Source organism: Ochotona princeps, chromosome 2 (genome assembly GCF_030435755.1).
Source record: "Ochotona princeps isolate mOchPri1 chromosome 2, mOchPri1.hap1, whole genome shotgun sequence".
NCBI lineage: Eukaryota > Metazoa > Chordata > Mammalia > Lagomorpha > Ochotonidae > Ochotona > Ochotona princeps.
In genome coordinates this window covers 79,957,465-79,973,843 of record NC_080833.1, presented here as the reverse complement: position 1 = coordinate 79,973,843, position 16,379 = coordinate 79,957,465, and the positions used below count along the sequence as shown (strand labels likewise).

Genomic DNA, 16,379 nt, shown 5'->3' with positions numbered 1-16,379 from the left:
CTCCTTACCATGGTTTTGATAACTGCTCTTGTGGCATTGTCTCAGAAGTTCCACTTCTTCCAGTGCGCTGCAGCCCCGCCTTTGCACTGCTTCTGGAGCACAGTGGTGTTCCCCACTCCCTTGTGCACTGCTCCCTCCTGTTTGTCTCACTCTTCTCCAGCAGCTTCTCCGGCTCTCTGCTGCGTCATCACCCCATTGCAGTGTTGCCTCCTCAGAGGGTCCATCTCTCACCTTTTATGTTGAAGCTATCCCTCCACAAGCACATCCTTGCTTATCACCTGTGAACCTGGCATGATTTCACAGGGCTCGAGTCACTCTTCACTACCACAGGCTGTCTTATTTTCCTTGCTCCAACACCACTCTGACAAAAGCATGAAATTCTTCAGTGATATGCTAAAGCCCAGGTTTTCAGGAATGTCAAATTAGTTAATTCATGTAAAGCTGAGAGAGTGAGCCTGACATATTGTAGCCTTTGATAACTGTTGTTGTTATTGTTACTGTAAATAGTAGTAGTGATCATATGTTTAGGTATTTGTAGAAGTTTATTAGAATAATGACTTAAAACAAATTAGGGATAATTAATCTGAGTGCTGTGGGAGACATAAGTAGCAAAACATTTCTCTTTTAATAGAACTATAAAGATGGAATAAAAAATAGTGCTTATGATTGCATTTTTCACCTAAGACCTTAAGCAGAGGATACAGAGTACGGAGTTGGGGATCATCAAAACACATCTTCTGAAAGTCTGAAGGAAGGGGGACATAAATTGCATTTTTAAAGTTTTTAGTGTAGAAGGTTTTTGTTTGTTTGTTTACTGGAATGATCACTCCTAAATATTAGACTAAAAGTTTTTTTTTTCCTCCTGCCCAATTTAGACTTGAACAGTATCAGACAGCATAGCATGCTTCACTGTGTGGTCTTTTTGTTGGTGCTGTCCCTGAGATAAATGTACGTTTCCCTCATTCTGGGTAATGTATGTTCCTCTGCCTTCTGTCTTTGTGACCACAGGTAACAGTGAACCTCTTCCAGATGCAGCATCTGCAGGCTGCCTCGCTTGCCAGCAGTTTACAGTCTCTCTGTGAAAGTGCCAAACTCTATGATCCAGGCCAAGAGTACAGCGAATTTGTCAAAGCTACAAATGCAGCCGAAGAAGAAAAAGTTGATGGGTGAGATGAAGCAGTCATTGTTAAGTTCCTATCCAGTAGAAGGAAGTGTCTTTCTTAGCACTGACAGAACTTGCTTTAAGATTCCTGAAGCTTTTCTTGTGGTTTCTTAGTATATCTGAAGAGTAGGTATGACTTGGCCTGAGAGCACAGCTTCCTGAAAACATTGTGTGAGACTGGAGTGTGACAGCTGTGTGTGTTTTGAGTGCCCCCACAGTGTAACCTGCCTTTCCCACCAAACTTGAATTGCTAACTGCATTTTGGCTATTTCTTTCCATGTCTCAACCATAATAAGTAACAGTAATTTAAAAGTTGTGTTCACATCTTTTATAAGAAGCTGAATGATAGAATATTATTTGTTCTTAATAATTAGTTTGATTATTCCATTAATTAAATTAACAAGTCATTTTGAATAAAAAACAAACATAGACTATCAGTTATTCTTCTGAGTACTGAGCTTTATTTGGTTTTTCTTAGGAATGTAAATAAGCAGTTAACAAACAGCCCCCAGACTTCTGGATACAGACCTGCCAACTCTGTAGAGGATGCTGTGCGCCTTCCTGACAATTCTCATAGAATTGAAGAGGACAGATGCTCCAACAGTGTGGATATCACAGGTATGTTGCCACACTGCACATGCACACAGTAAGTTACTCACATGTGGTTATTGAGTGAGGTGGAGCTCTGGGCTGAGAAAAGCAGACATTGTAAGCGTGGAAAACCATTCCCAGCTATAACCACTGGACCTGCATTAGGAATTGATTGTTGGAGTCACTGTGCTATATTCTGTTTGGTATACTAATACTCAAGCTTTGACGTTAGTGTCCTTTTCTTCAAGGGCCTTCTTTTATAAGATCATGGACATTTGGGATGTTTAGTGACTCTGAAAGTACTGGAGGAAGCAGTGAGTCTAGATCTCTGGATTCTGAATCTGTAAGTCCAGGTATGTAAATATTTAAGTCTGGCAGTAAAAATTCAGTGAAAGATTAAAAAGTTCTTTATTCTGGCATTGTTGTATTCACAAATGTTCGTATTTTAGAAAGCCTCACGTGCATTTTTGGAAAGCCTCAAGTTATATTTTATACATCTGTTTATACTTAGCAAACACTGCATGACACCTGAAATATTCCTCATGTCTTGTGGAGCTCATATTATGTAGTATTTACTACCAGAAGTTGGCATGAGGCTGTCACTTTGGCATAGTAAGCCAAGCCTCTTTCTGTGGAATCAGCCTCCTATATGGGCACTGTTTGCAGTGCCAGGTACTTTACTCCTGATCCAGCTCCCTCAGAGGGAGAAAAGTGTAAGAAAGTAACAAAAGATGTCCCAGGTACTTAGAACCTCCCACACCGACATGGAGACCCAGAAAAAGCTCCAAGCTCTTGGCTTTGGACTGGCCCAGCTCCAGCTATTGCGGCTGTTTGGGGAGTGAACCAGCAGATGGAAGATGCTTCCTCTCTCTTGTAAAACCTGCCTTTCAGGAAAAAAAAAAAAGATCAACAAATCTTAGAAGTTGGAAATAGAAGTCTCATTTCAATGGAATGTATGACCCTTAAATTTAACTTAGAAAAATCAGATTTGGTTAAGGAATTCTCTCTAGGCAGAATGTAACAGAAACAAATTTTTACATTGAAGCAAATAAAATAGTGTGACTCTAACTTAAAAAATACTGTGACTCTCCATTTCTAAAAACCTCCAGTGAAGGGTCAGATAATTGTATCAACAATCTTCTTTTAGGAGACTTTCATCGAAAACTCCCTCGAACCCCATCCAGTGGAACCATGTCTTCTGCAGATGATCTAGATGAAAGAGAGCCGCCATCCCCTTCAGAAGCTGGTAATATGCTCCCCTGAATTAAGTCCCACTAACCCAGATGAATTCATGTATTGCGTGATACTAGAAAAATGGTAAAATTTCAAAGAATTACATTACTGTATATTAAACACATGACATTGTGATGGCTTAAGTATCTCCCAATAATTATGTGCAATCATGGGTTTATTATGTATTAAATGTTATGAATACAAAGAGAGTAAGAAGCAAAACTAGTGGACTAAATATTATGCCTTTTCACAAACCTCATAAATGACATGCTGTTAAAATGTTGGCATGCATGAGAAATCCTGAAAAAGCCCTTTCAGAAGAAGCAGCGCAGGAAGCCAAGCAGGAAAAGTGGGTGAACGCACTGAATGAAGCCAAGGAACGCTGAAGCGTGTAAAGTCAGTTACTGCGGTGACTTTAGCCAGTGGTGTGCATTTTCTAGCCTTTAAATGATTGTTTGGACACTATTTGTTAAATCAGTGTAGCTTCTTGATAAGTGTATTTGATCTTTACTGTTAATATTGATATAGAATATTTTATAAGGAATCTAAAATAGGCATCGCTTCTCAGCTTTTTGGCTAAGATCAAGTGTAGGAATTAAGAATAGCTCTATGCTTAATGCTGACACACAACCTTCAGAAAACTATTTGACTTTGAAGCATTTATAAGGATCTTTTTCAGAAACACCCTTCCCGGCTCTAAGTCCTATTAAAACATATTAAATATAAGATGAATGTGCTGATTCTGAAAGCATTATGCTGACTGAATTAGAATTATCTTACTGGTTTGATGGTGACTTTCACTCATAACTAAAAATGAGAAATATGTGTGCCTTGAAAGAGCTCTATAAATCCAGTGTTATGTTTACAAAATCAGACTAAACTGTAATATGTGAATGATGACACAGTTTTACCCAGAGTACCGTGTCAGATGTGCGAGTCTGCCCTATTCTTATAGTTTTAATATACATTATAAACCGTTTCTGTTTTAAGGACCCAATTCCATTGGAGCATTTAAGAAAACGTTGATGTCAAAGGCAGCTCTTACCCACAAGTTCCGCAAATTAAGATCCCCCACAAAATGCAGAGATTGTGAAGGCATCGTAGTGTTCCAGGGTGTTGAATGCGAAGAGGTAAGGTTTGGAACTGCGTGCATCCCCAGCTTAGAGCTCTGGTATTTTGGTATTTTACTTGCTAGCATCTCTGGCAAATCATATTTTTAATTAATTTACTGCAGTGTGCATTCTGATTTTATGTTTCATTTTTCTGTGAAATATTTCAAAAGCAAAAGTGATACTATTTAAAAATCATTTTGTTATGTTTCCCCTCTATGTACAATTTATTCAGTTGTGAATAGTTTTTAAGATGAATTAACCAATTTTAAACCATCATTCGCTTGTAGTGTCTCCTTGTTTGTCACCGAAAGTGTTTGGAAAATTTAGTCATCATTTGTGGTCATCAGAAACTTCTGGGAAAAGTACACTTATTTGGGGCAGAATTCGCGCAAGTTGCAAAAAAAGAAGCAGATGGCATCCCTTTCATACTCAAAATATGTGCCACAGAGATTGAAAATAGAGCACTGTCTCTGCAGGTATGTGGTAACTCTCACACAGTTTACATCATAAATGCCTGCATGATCTGTTTCATGAAAAGGATACTTTAAAGGAAGATCATGCGTTTAGTTGTGGGCACTTGAATTTACTCAGATTTATTTAGAAAATGTTGCTTCATTTGGCTCTGACTAGTTCTTTTTTAAAATATTAACAAAAAGTGAAGTAGACACATCAAATATATTTAGAGATCTGAGTTTAGGTGTTTGTGCTCAAGCAAAATTTTTTCTTTTCTACTCAAGGGAATCTATCGTGTGTGTGGCAACAAAATAAAAACCGAAAAACTGTGTCAAGCTTTGGAAAATGGAATACACTTGGTAGATATTTCAGAGTTTAGTTCACATGACATCTGTGATGTCTTGAAATTATATCTTCGACAGGTAAAAGTTTTTACTCTTTAAACCTATTAAGTTTCTGAGCGAAAATAAGATTTCTATTTTGCCAGTAGCATTTGTGAATTTTAAATAGCCTCAACTTATATCTAATTACTAGTATAAAGATTGAAGAGTGTGTAAAATGTATGTACAGTTTAAAGAACTGAAACAACTAAACCCATGTCCTGTCACCCAGCTTAAGGAAACAACAGAAATGTAACTATGAAATCTTTACCTTACCAGTTAGTAGTTCCCTCTCATTTTTTTGGTAGTTTTTAATATTGGTTGTTTATCCTCGAGTCATGTTTCATGAAGTTTTAGAACACTAATGAAAACATCCTTCTAGCTGAGTAAGAAAAGCCTGGTATTCAGCCTGTCGCAAGATTCAGCAGTAGAACAACGTCTGGGTCATAGCCTGCCTTCACCTTCCTGGGTATTTAAAAATAGTTGTTGTGGGACCCGGTCGGTGAGCAAGGTCACCAACGTGTCACTGGAATGTGGAGTTCACCATATTTGGGGCAGCAGGTGGAACTGTCCTGTAAGCTGGGCAGTAGCGTAGGAGTTGAGGTCACAGAGTGGGCTGCTCCACCTTTTCCTTTTCTGTGCTGTTGCTGCAGTTTGTGTTTGTGGGGTGAGGTAAGTGACTGTGGTGGCTGCGGGTGAAAGGGATGTGAGAATTAGTACATTGTCATGCGGCAGTCATAGAAAAGATCCAGGCCAGTCCCACCTGCAATTCTGCTGGCAGGTGGAATGAAGACAGCAGTGATGATGGTTCCTGCAGTGTGCATCTGGAGTGCTGTGGCTGTGGGCAGGCTCCTTCTTAGCCCGGAGCATCAGTCTTCAGGGGTCCGCTCTGCCCGGCTGCTGCTGGGGAAAGGTGGTGTAGGAGTAAATATTTGAAACCTTGTTTACCTCTCTTCAGTGGAAATCATTAATGTAGATAGTGTGGAAGATTATAGTATTCTAGGCTGGGAATGATTTGTCTCGAGAGTTTTGAAGGCTTATTACTCTTTTGGTCTGTTGGAAACCTGCAGTCTTTCTCATTCCTTTCGTCTGGACTGTTTTCTCTCTGAAAGTTTATGGAAATCTTCCTTTTTTCCTCATTGTCCTAAAGTTTCACTCACGTGCCTGAAACAGATGTGGTTTTTTCCATTCTAGGGATTCCATGAGCTGTTACTGTTCTGGTTCATCCTTTGTTTCTTAGAATTTTATTTTGTTACTCACGTCTTACTATTTTCCATATACTTTCTATATTGACCTTTTTATTTAGATACGCAACAGTCTTTACTAGTGATTCTCTACTTCCCCCGCCGCTTCTTTATTATTTATTTCTTTGGTTTATTTCAATCTTTTTTTAAATAGGTTTTCTCAATTTTGTCTTCTACCTCAGGTTTGAATTATTTCATTCCTAAGAACATGTTTTAATTTCTAAGAACTCGTTTCTCTATTCCTTTATTTTTTAAATTTGTTGACGAGACAGAGATGGGTAATGTTCCCATTTGCTGCTCTGTTCCCCAGATGCCTGCAGCGATCAAATCTAAACCCCTCTCTTCTTCCCTGCTTTTACAACAAACGCAGCATCTTGTCTACAGGAGGATATTGAGGGGTTTTGTTTTGTTTTCCCAGAAGATTCTTTTTCTTGTTTATCCTCCAGCCCTGTACAATAGAAATATAATGTGAGCTGCATATATAGTGTAAGATTTTTTCTATTAGGCATGCAATTCAGTAGGTGAGGTTAATCTTTCTTTTAATTACCATACCTAAGACATCTTTTGAAGAGTTCATTGATATTATAAAATTATTAATGAAATGTTTTTGGTGGACCCTGAGTCTTTGAAATGTGGCGTGTGTTCTTCATTTAGAAGCACATCTCAGGAACAGTTTTGTTTCCAGTGCTGGTAGCTGTGTGTGTCTAGTTGCCACCACATTCACAGCTTAATTCTCGACCATCAAGGCGATTTTTTTTACTACCCATTGTATCTCTGTCTTCTCACGGTTGTCTGCTTAGACGGAGTTGGGAATTGGATCCTCTTGGAAGATCTTGCACACAAAGGCTTTGAGGACGTTGACGTTTATTTCAGGGAGATCCAGGTGGGCTCCAGGGCAGGCACCTGATGTCTGTATCTCTGATCCCTCTGTCTAGATCTGGTCTTTCAGGCTGCTGTGGTTCTCCAGAGAAGGGGGCTTCCCATATCTACAGTCTGCACCAAAGCCGTGGGCATCCAGGAGGACAGGAGGGCCAGAGGGTCTCTGCAGTCAGTCGTCACACTCACATTCACACTGTTGCCCACCTGTTCCTCTGGATTAGCATTGACTTTCCAGAGACACTCTGTTATCTGTTGCCCAGAGAAGAAATCTCTGGGCCTATGGGGTGGAGGCTGCTCAGGGGTGTAGAATAGAGTGGGGGACCTAGGGAGCTAAGGTTGCTCAGCTAGCTCACCCTCCCCCAAGATCCAGGGATGTGATGTCAGTGCACGGGTCTCCTCGGGACTCATTCTGGCATGTGGCGACAGTGCAGGGGGTAACTTTCTTGGGTCTTCTAACTCAGCACTGGATCATCTGCTCTTCAGCTTCTGAAGTGTTACTTTGGTTTCATCTGGTCCTTGTGGCTTACTGCACTTAAATGGAGTTATAGGAGAGAAAGAAAGTGTAATTGCTGTGTCTGCCATGTTAGCCCAGGAATCTGTTGACATCTTTTTAATCGCGTTTTATGGAAAACTCAGCTGAGAAGTGGAGGCTGAGTCTCGTAAACATCATGCTTTATCTTTTCCCGCCTGCTGGGAAGAGAGCATGAATGGAGTTCATCCATGTTACCAGCTTGTATTCTCAGAAATATTGCAGGGCCAAGCCTTCTGTGTGGAAAATCATAGAACAGGAACCGACATTGTGACGCAGCAGGTTAAGCTGCTGTGCGTGATGCTGGTATGCACACTGGAGTGCCAGTTCAAGTCCTGCCTCCTGGTTATGCACCTTAGAGAGCAGTGGAGGATGACTCAAGTACTGGAGCCCATGCAACATACGTGAGAGCTAAGAAGGCAACTCCTGTCTCCTGACTTTGGCCTGGCCCAGGTCTGTCTGTTTGGGGAGTAAACCAGCAGATGGAAGGTCTCCCTTTTGGTCTCCCTGCCTGACATTTTTTTAAAAGATTTATTTATTTTTATTGGAAAGGCAGATATATAGAGAGAGGAGGAGAGACGGAGAGGAAGATCTAACGTCCGATGATTCACTCCCCAAGTGACCACAACAATCAGTGCTGAGCCAATCCGAAGCCAGGAGCTCTTCCAGGTCTCCCACGTGGATGCAGGGTCCCAAAGCTTTGTGCTGTCCTCGACTGTTTTCCCAGGCCACAAGCAGGGAGCTGGATGGGAAGCAGGGCTGCCGGGATTAGAATTGGTGCTCATATGGGATCCCAGCATATTCAAGGTGAGGACTTTAGTCACTAGGCCACGACACAGGGCCCTGACAAATAAATTTTAGTAAATCTTTAATGAAGAAAGAAAAACATCTGCTAGTGTTCAAGGGTAACCTTCAGCATGCTCATTTACGTCGTGGGGAGTCTGAAGCTTCGGAAGTGTGATTGACTTCCTTCAGGTTGCAAGGGTTGGACTGACTTCTCCAGGCTGCCCTTCTGTCAGAGCAGCAGGGGAGACCTGACAAGGGCTGCTTGCCTCTCCACAGAAATATAAGACTTCAAGGGGCAATGCTGCATCTCCTGCTGAGCAGTGGAGACGTGGACGCCTGCTAGGGCAGTGAACAGATAAAACAGCTTGCTGGTTATTAGCTTGAGAGCAGCTTTTTCTCTTGACCTACCTCCAGTGATGCAAGTGCTTAAAGATTTCAAAAATGAAACAGTGACAGTGTCTTCCTTGCAGGGCATGTTTTCTGATGCCACTTTTTAATCTGACCAAAGTGAAAATAAGGGACCTAGAGACTTTAATTCTTTGTGTGTCTCCTAACTATGCCAGTGAAATTCAGTCTGTCAGTTTTTTTCATCCATTGGACTTAGCATTATCCTGGATTTGTCAAGATTTATTCACTTTTATCAGAAAGGCAGATCTACAGAAAGATCCATCTGCTGGCTCACTCCCCAAGTAGCCACAATGGCCAGAACTGAGCCGATCTGAAGCCAGGAGCTTCCTCTGGGCCTCCCACACTGGTGCAGGTTCAAGTCTTTGGACCATCTTCGACTAATCTCCCCGGCCACAAGCAGGGAGTTAGATGGAAAGTAGAGCAGCCAGGGCACAAACCAGCACACGTATGGAATCCGAGCAGATGCAAAGCTAGGATTTAGCCACTGAACCATTTTGCTAGGCCCTATGCATGTTTGTGAAACAGTTATAGATTTTGTGATCTTTGGGACAGTTGTGATATAGTACGTACAGCAGAGCTTTTAAATTCTATCATAGAAATGTAGGTTTAGGGCCCGGCATGATAGTATAGTGGTTAAAGTCTTTGCCATGAACGCGCTCGGGATCCCATATGGGCGCCGGTTCTAATCCCAGCAGCCCCGCTTCCCATCCAGCTCCCTGCTTGTGGCCTGGGAAAGCAGTTGAGGACGGCCCAAAGCCTTGGGATCCTGCACCCGTGTGGGAGACCTGGAGGAAGTTCCTGACTCCTGGCTTTGGAATAGCTCAGCTCCAGTCGTTGCAGCCACTTGGAGAATGAATCATCGGACGGAGTATCTTCCTCTCTATTTCTCCTCCTCTCTGTATATCTGACTTTGTAATAAAAATAAATAAATCTTAAAAAAAAAAGAATTGTCAGTTTAGAGGTTTACTGATTTATATTCATGTTTAATATAGATATTACTTATGGTGATGGTTCCAGATTTTGCTTTTACTTCACATACATGGCAAACAGGTAAATTTCTAAATGTGAATTTACTTTAAATCTTGTTTATCTAAAAGAACATGCTAATCCTTCAGTCACTATCAGTAGCAGTTGTTTTTTGGCAGGAAAAAATAGGATAATGTTTCTAATGTAATTTTATTTCTTTAGCTCCCAGAACCATTTATTTTATTCCGATTGTACAAGGAATTCATAGACCTTGCAAAGGAAATCCAACATGTAAATGAAGAACAAGAAACAAAGAAGGATAGCTTTGAGGACAAAAAATGGCCAAATGTGTGTATAGAAATAAACCGAATTCTCTTAAAAACCAAGGACCTTCTGAGACAACTGCCAACATCAAATTTTAACAGTCTTCATTACCTCATAACACATCTTAGGCGGTAAGAATTATATACAGTTAAGGCATGCATTAGTGGGTGGATAATTGACTAGTGTTTTGTTTTTGGTTTTGGTTGTGGTAAACCATACCTAAAGAACGCATGGGTGACAGAGAGTTGAGAAGTGTGTGAACATGTTCATATCACTCTGGGTTTTTTTTTTTTTAAGAAATAACATGTCATTTCCAGTGCATGTTACAGGAAGGGAAACATTCAATGTGTCCCCGCAACCAACATTGTTCCCTCTGATGTCTCGTCTGTGCCAAGGGCTGACTGAGGAGATAAGCATGGAACCCTGGGGTTTCCACCATGCAGTAGTCTCATCAGCTTGGGGCACGGACCTGCAGGCCAGTGTAGCACAGTGTCGTCTTGTTCGCACCGAGCTATCTGCACAGCGTGCAGAAAGGGAGGCTTGGAAGTGCACATGGTCCTTGAGTCAGACTTGAACGACTGAATAATGATTTGGTGGTAGAGAATTTGCAGAAGAACATTCCAGGCAAAGGGTTGCAGGCACAAAATAACATTTTGCATTTGGAAATTTTAAGTAATTTGAGTAGGCTCCAGTAGAGCCAACAGTGGTAGGAACTGGGCTAGGTAAAAACCTGGTAAGTCTTGCATACCTGGCAAGGGCATTGACCTCCTTCTTCGTCAGCTCACTAAAGGGTTGTGAGTCGAAACAGCCTGCTCAGATGTGCCTATTACATCTTCCTGTCAGCAATGTGGGTGGGAGAGGAGGCCTTGACTACACTTTGGACCTCAAAATCACAAAAATAAAGGATGAGAAGTTTAAATGAGACTAGAGCATTTGAGAGTGCGTATAGGATAGGGTGATCCGAGGGAGAATCAGATAGTTTGGAAAATGAGCTTTGGGCAGTAAGAGAACATGAAAGGACCTGAGACGTGATATGTGCTAAGATGTGAGCTGGGATGTTTGTTTAGTATTATTTGGGAGAGGTGGGGTTTTTTTTCTCCTGGCCAAATTGGGGTAGTTTCTTCTGCTTAATTGAATGTCATCCTAATAAAATATCGTGAACTCCAGTTTGATATGTGGTGAGTGTTTTAATCAAGTAAATAGCTTCTTTATCCTGGCTCTTTCCCCATCCTAGCTTTTCCTGGACTTATATAGCCTGTTTTTGTTTTGTTTTGTTTTGTTTTTGCCCCTCCACTCTTCCCCAACCCACAGTAAACTGTCATCAACAAGCCATAATAGGCAAATCCCGTTCAGTTTCATGTGTTCTACTTTTCAGGGTAGTCGATCATGCAGAAGAAAACAAGATGAATGCCAAAAATTTGGGGGTCATATTTGGACCAAGCCTCATCAGGCCAAGGCCAACAACTGCCCCTATCACCATCTCCTCCTTGGCTGAATATTCGAACCAAGCGCGGTTGGTAGAGTTCCTCATCACTTACTCCCAGAAGATCTTCGATGGATCACTCCAGCCACAGGATGGTACGGGGGTTGCTGTACCTCAGGCGGATCCAGGCTGTCTCCCCAAGCCTCACTTATCACCGGAGGAAAGAGATGCAGAACCTTCCATGAACACACTGTTTTTTTCTTCGAAAGAAGTAAGTTCTCACCTTTACTGATAAGATTATATCAGAACTTTTGTAATGTTAGTAAGTTAAAAATACTTGAAGTATTTATTTCGAGGTGCCTTTTGCTTCTTGAAGTTTAAAAATCCTCTTCTGTTAACAGGATGTCCGTACTGCAGAGAGTGAAAGCAAAATTTTTGAGCCAGCTACATCATTTGATGAATCAGAACGCAGGCATAATGTGTTAGAAAAATGTGACGCATGTCTTATTGGTGAGTGACTGTGTGTAAAAAAAAAGTTAGCTTAAAACTTTGCAAATAGTGATTACAAGCTTGTGGCCTATGTTGTGGTACAGTTTGTGATGTGGCATCCCATATGAGAAACAGTGTGAGTCTCAGATGCTCAATCCAGCTCCCTCGGAAAGCAGTATAAGGTGCTGTAAGTCCCTGTGCCCCTGACAGCCATGGGGCAGTCAAGGATGAAATTCTAGGCTTCTGGCTTTGGACCGGCCCGGCCCGGCCCGTTGCGGCCATTTGGTGAAGCTCTCCCCCCATTTCCTGTGCTCCTGCCCCTCAATCCCACACCCTGTAACTTTGCATTTCAAATAAATAAAGAAGTCTTTTAAAAAAATAGAAAAGAAATGGGTAAATAGAATGGAGGGAAGTCAAGATGAAGATTGTTTAAATCTTTGCTTGCCCTTGAGAAAGTTGCCTGTTAGCATACTTTTCATTAACTGAATATTATTTGTCTTCTCTTTAAAAAATAATCTTGGAGTTCATGGGTGTTTTAGTGCTCTCTGTGAACATTTTTGGTCTTTGTTTTTGCTTTTGCTGTCAGCTGAAGCCAGAGCAGGGTCAGCAGTGTGGTGACTCCTGGTGTCTGCTGTTACTGTGTCTTCAGCTGGCCTGGCTGCTCCTACACACCGAGCTAGACTCCTGGCATTTAAAAAGATGAATGTTTTTTGTGTCTTGACCCATGACCTACCTTTAACACGATGAATACACACATGCCTGTGTCTTCCGCGTTTTCTTGACTGCAGTCATCTTTCTTCCTTCCCTCTGCTCTCTGTGCAGTCATTTTGTCTGAGTGCTTAGAAGACTGAAAGCAGCCAGCTGGTGAACCAGCTCCCATTTGTTACTGTAATTCTATAGTATTAGAGCTAAATTCCAGTTTTTCAAAATACAACCTTTGTGTTACATTTGGAAGTAATCAGAAAGCAATGCTCACAGCTTGGTTAGGGTCTGAGAAGGAAGGAAGCCAAGGACCTGCCTACTGTGTGCTAGGTCTGTGTTCGTTTGATTGTCTAGTGCGGTCTTCATAAGCAAGAAGGTGATGTTCTCTAGATGGGCTCTACCATGTTCAACCCGTAACTAACTGTCAAAAGAGGTTAAATCATGCGAAAGGACCTACCTGTACTAAGCTGTTCAGGCAAAATTTCAGTCCAGTCCTGTCTGACTTACAAACTTCACTTTTTTTTTTTCATTGTCTATGAAAGCTACAATCCCTGTTAAGAATAGTAGTAATACATGCAATTGTCAAGTACTTACTGTAGAGCAGACTCTTCTAAGCACTTAGTAGGTCACTTAGTCTCTAATGAAGACACACAGGGACAGGGCCTGGCCTCCTGGGGTCAAAAGTGGAACTGCAGAGGATGCACTCTTCTCCACGGTGCTGGAAGCTTCTGCCACAGATCTGTAGGAGTATACTGTGGTGCTTACCTCCAGCTGCAAATGGGTCAGGCGCCCAGAATGTTCTGTAAAGGGAAGTGGGGGACCCAGGAAGCTCATCCCCTGGCATTACGTTGGAGCTCAGGGAAGAGATGCCAGCTGTCCCAGGGGAGGGGCAGGATCAACATCTGATGTGGGGGTCGAAGAGTCAGAAGCAGATTGAGTTAGCAAAATCCTTGGGATTCAGGACACACCTGTATTTGATTGGTGTATGAGATGGTTTAACTTTTTTGTTTGTTTAAAATTTGGTTATTTTCGGGCCCGGCGCCGAAGCCTAGCGGCTAAAGTCCTCACCTTGAAGGCGCCAGGATCCCATATGGTTGCTGGTTCTAATCCCGGCAGCTCCACTTCCCATCCAGCTCCCTGCTTGTGGCCTGGGAAAGCAGTCAAGGATGACCCAAAGCTTTGGGACCCTGCACCCGTGTGGGAGACCTAGAGGAGGTTCCTGGCTCATGGCTCCAGATCGGCATAGCACCGGCCATTGCGCTCACTTGGGGAGTGAATCATCAGACGGAAGATCTTCCTCTCTATTTCTCCTCCTCTCTGTATATCTGACTTTGTAATAAAAATAAGTAAATCTTTTTAAAAATTTTGCTTATTTTCATCAGAAAGGCAGATTTTGCAGAGAAAAGGGGAGATTTCGTCCTCTGGTTCACTCCCCAAATGGCTGCATCAGCCAGAGCTGAGCTGATGACGAGCCAAGAGCCTCTTCCGGTCTCCCACACGGGTGCAGGGTCCCAAGGACCTGAGCCATCCTCGCTGCTTTCCCAGGCCACAAGCAGAGAACTAGATGGGAAGTGGAGCAGCTGGGACACGAACCGGCACCCAAATGGAATGCCACTGTTCAGAAATGGAGAATTAGCCAGTGGAGGCATTTTGCTGGCCCAGAGATAGTTTAACTGTGTCTGTCTGTTGAAAAATGTCAATCCCTTGACCCAGAAGTCATTTGTGCCTGTATGACAAATAAAAAGAAATTACTCCAGCAAGTGTTACTTCATTTTGGTTTTTTGTTATGCTAATATGCAGGCTATGTTGATTTAGATAAAATTTTAAATACCCACTTGTTTATTTACCTTAAAAAATAATTTTAATATTGCACAAATGTTTATTAACTCACATGTATGTGGAGAATATCATGTTGGAAAGTGTATGGGATTCCTGTTGAGAGAGAATGCCCCTGTAAACCATGTGCCACGAAGCTAAGCCATTGGCTTTCTTTTTCAGACAACAAGCTGCGTTTGCTTCTAGACCAAGAGCATGAGTCTGCATCCCAGAAGATGGACGACATGTGCAGACTCCCTAAGCCGCTGGTTCTGAAAACTGACAGGACAGTGAACAATATGCAGAGGTACATCCCACGGACCCGGATGAGGCCTGTGAGTTTGCCTGTAGACAGACTGCTTCTTGCAAGCCCTCCTAATGAGAGAATTGGCAGGAATACGGGGAATCTAAGTTCTGACAAGCTTTGTAAGAATCCTGCCTATGAAGGATTTAACAGAAAAGACACCTCTACCACCGTCTGTGCCAAATTCAATGGCTTTGACCAACAAAGTCTGCAGAAACCTCGGGATAAACAGCACGAACCAAACAGCTTTACTACCAAAACTGCCACGTTTGTGCCTGGTGATCCCCAGGTCAAAGTTGTGCTGGGCAGCCCCAGGATTGGTGGGGAGCATTCCGGGAGTGTCCCCCAGCCCGGGAGGCCACACACGGAGCCGGTGAGGTCAGGGCGAGAGGCTGTGGAGAGACGGGCCTCTGATTCCTGCACTCCTGCGCCTGCTCCCGGCAGGGCGCCCAGAACACTGCAGCCGCAACACTGGACAACATTTTACAAGCCACGCACTCCTGCCAGCAGCGTCCGGGGCAGCGAAGAGAAGCCATCCTCACCCTCGACACCAGCCCCTCCTGGCACAGCACACACTCCCCAGGGTGACACAGAGAAGTCAGTGCCAGACTTGGCCAGGGCAGCAGCTTGTGCTGGGCAGCCCAGTCGGCCGCCTAAAGAAAACTCTGAGGAGGCCACCCCGCCCGAGGTGACTGCTGTGTGCCAGAGACCCAGGCTCAAACGGATGCAGCAATTCGAAGACCCCGAGGATGAGGTCCCGCAGTTTGTGTAGGGAGCTCACCACCAGGCTGCCTTTGCTCTGTTTGGTTTTGTGGTATGTGTGTTTGTATAAAAGTGTTTGACGGGGCCCCTTTTGTATAGAATTGCCGGACTGCGTATTTTGCTTTCTGTTAATTGTGTTGTATTCTCCTTGTGGTTGTATTGACTAGTAGAATGTCTTGATGGGGTCATGTTTGTGACTCACTGCAATTCTCTTTAAATTCTGTATTATGGAAATTGTGAATAAAATAGGTGGATTCGTAGTTTTTAAGGTTCAGTTGATTTTCCCTGTAAAGTGGCCCGCTTAAATGCATCCATAATATATGATATGATACAGGTGCAATGGGGGAAAATCAGCTTTATTTTTTGGAGTGAAACTAAGTGCTTATTTATAAAATGTTTCTGAATGCAAGTGCCTGAAAGATCTTTGGTATGTGTATGTTTTTTCCACACAATTTTATAGTGCCTTTCTGAACATTTGTGCTTGTATGTATGCTTTATTTTTCAGTTGTCAATTCACATAACTTTTTAATATTTACCTAATAGCCAAAGGGCTTGCAAATCTATTTAATTTCATTTTTAATTAATTACAACTTTTTACATGTGGTAGTCAGGTTGTACAAAGAAAATGCACTTAAACCTCCTGTTTCTAAATATATATATATATTTTTTCTAGACACATCCTACTTGGTATTAGAGGGTTTTAAAACATTGATAGTGTTTTCCCATTTGCCTTTACTCTACATCAAGTTCAAATTTACAATAGTTTTGAGCCTTTTGGCATTTTAGATAACACTCTCAAACCTCTTTCAGAAGTTTT

General features: G+C 42.4%; 1 protein-coding gene across 1 annotated transcript in view; it reads left to right on the top strand.

Annotated features, from left to right (window-relative positions):
• The window catches only part of ARHGAP29 (Rho GTPase activating protein 29), a 56,987-nt gene extending 41,094 nt beyond the window's left edge, over positions 1-15,893 (top strand). The window contains exons 13-23 of the mRNA XM_058659313.1: positions 1,009-1,166; positions 1,641-1,780; positions 2,002-2,106; positions 2,901-2,999; positions 3,977-4,116; positions 4,386-4,574; positions 4,836-4,973; positions 9,966-10,198; positions 11,443-11,761; positions 11,892-12,000; positions 14,680-15,893. Coding sequence (XP_058515296.1) covers positions 1,009-1,166; positions 1,641-1,780; positions 2,002-2,106; positions 2,901-2,999; positions 3,977-4,116; positions 4,386-4,574; positions 4,836-4,973; positions 9,966-10,198; positions 11,443-11,761; positions 11,892-12,000; positions 14,680-15,572 — 2,523 coding nt within the window. The 3' untranslated portion in view covers positions 15,573-15,893. The remainder of the gene's footprint in view (positions 1-1,008; positions 1,167-1,640; positions 1,781-2,001; positions 2,107-2,900; positions 3,000-3,976; positions 4,117-4,385; positions 4,575-4,835; positions 4,974-9,965; positions 10,199-11,442; positions 11,762-11,891; positions 12,001-14,679) is intronic.
• Positions 15,894-16,379: the final 486 nt, after the last annotated feature.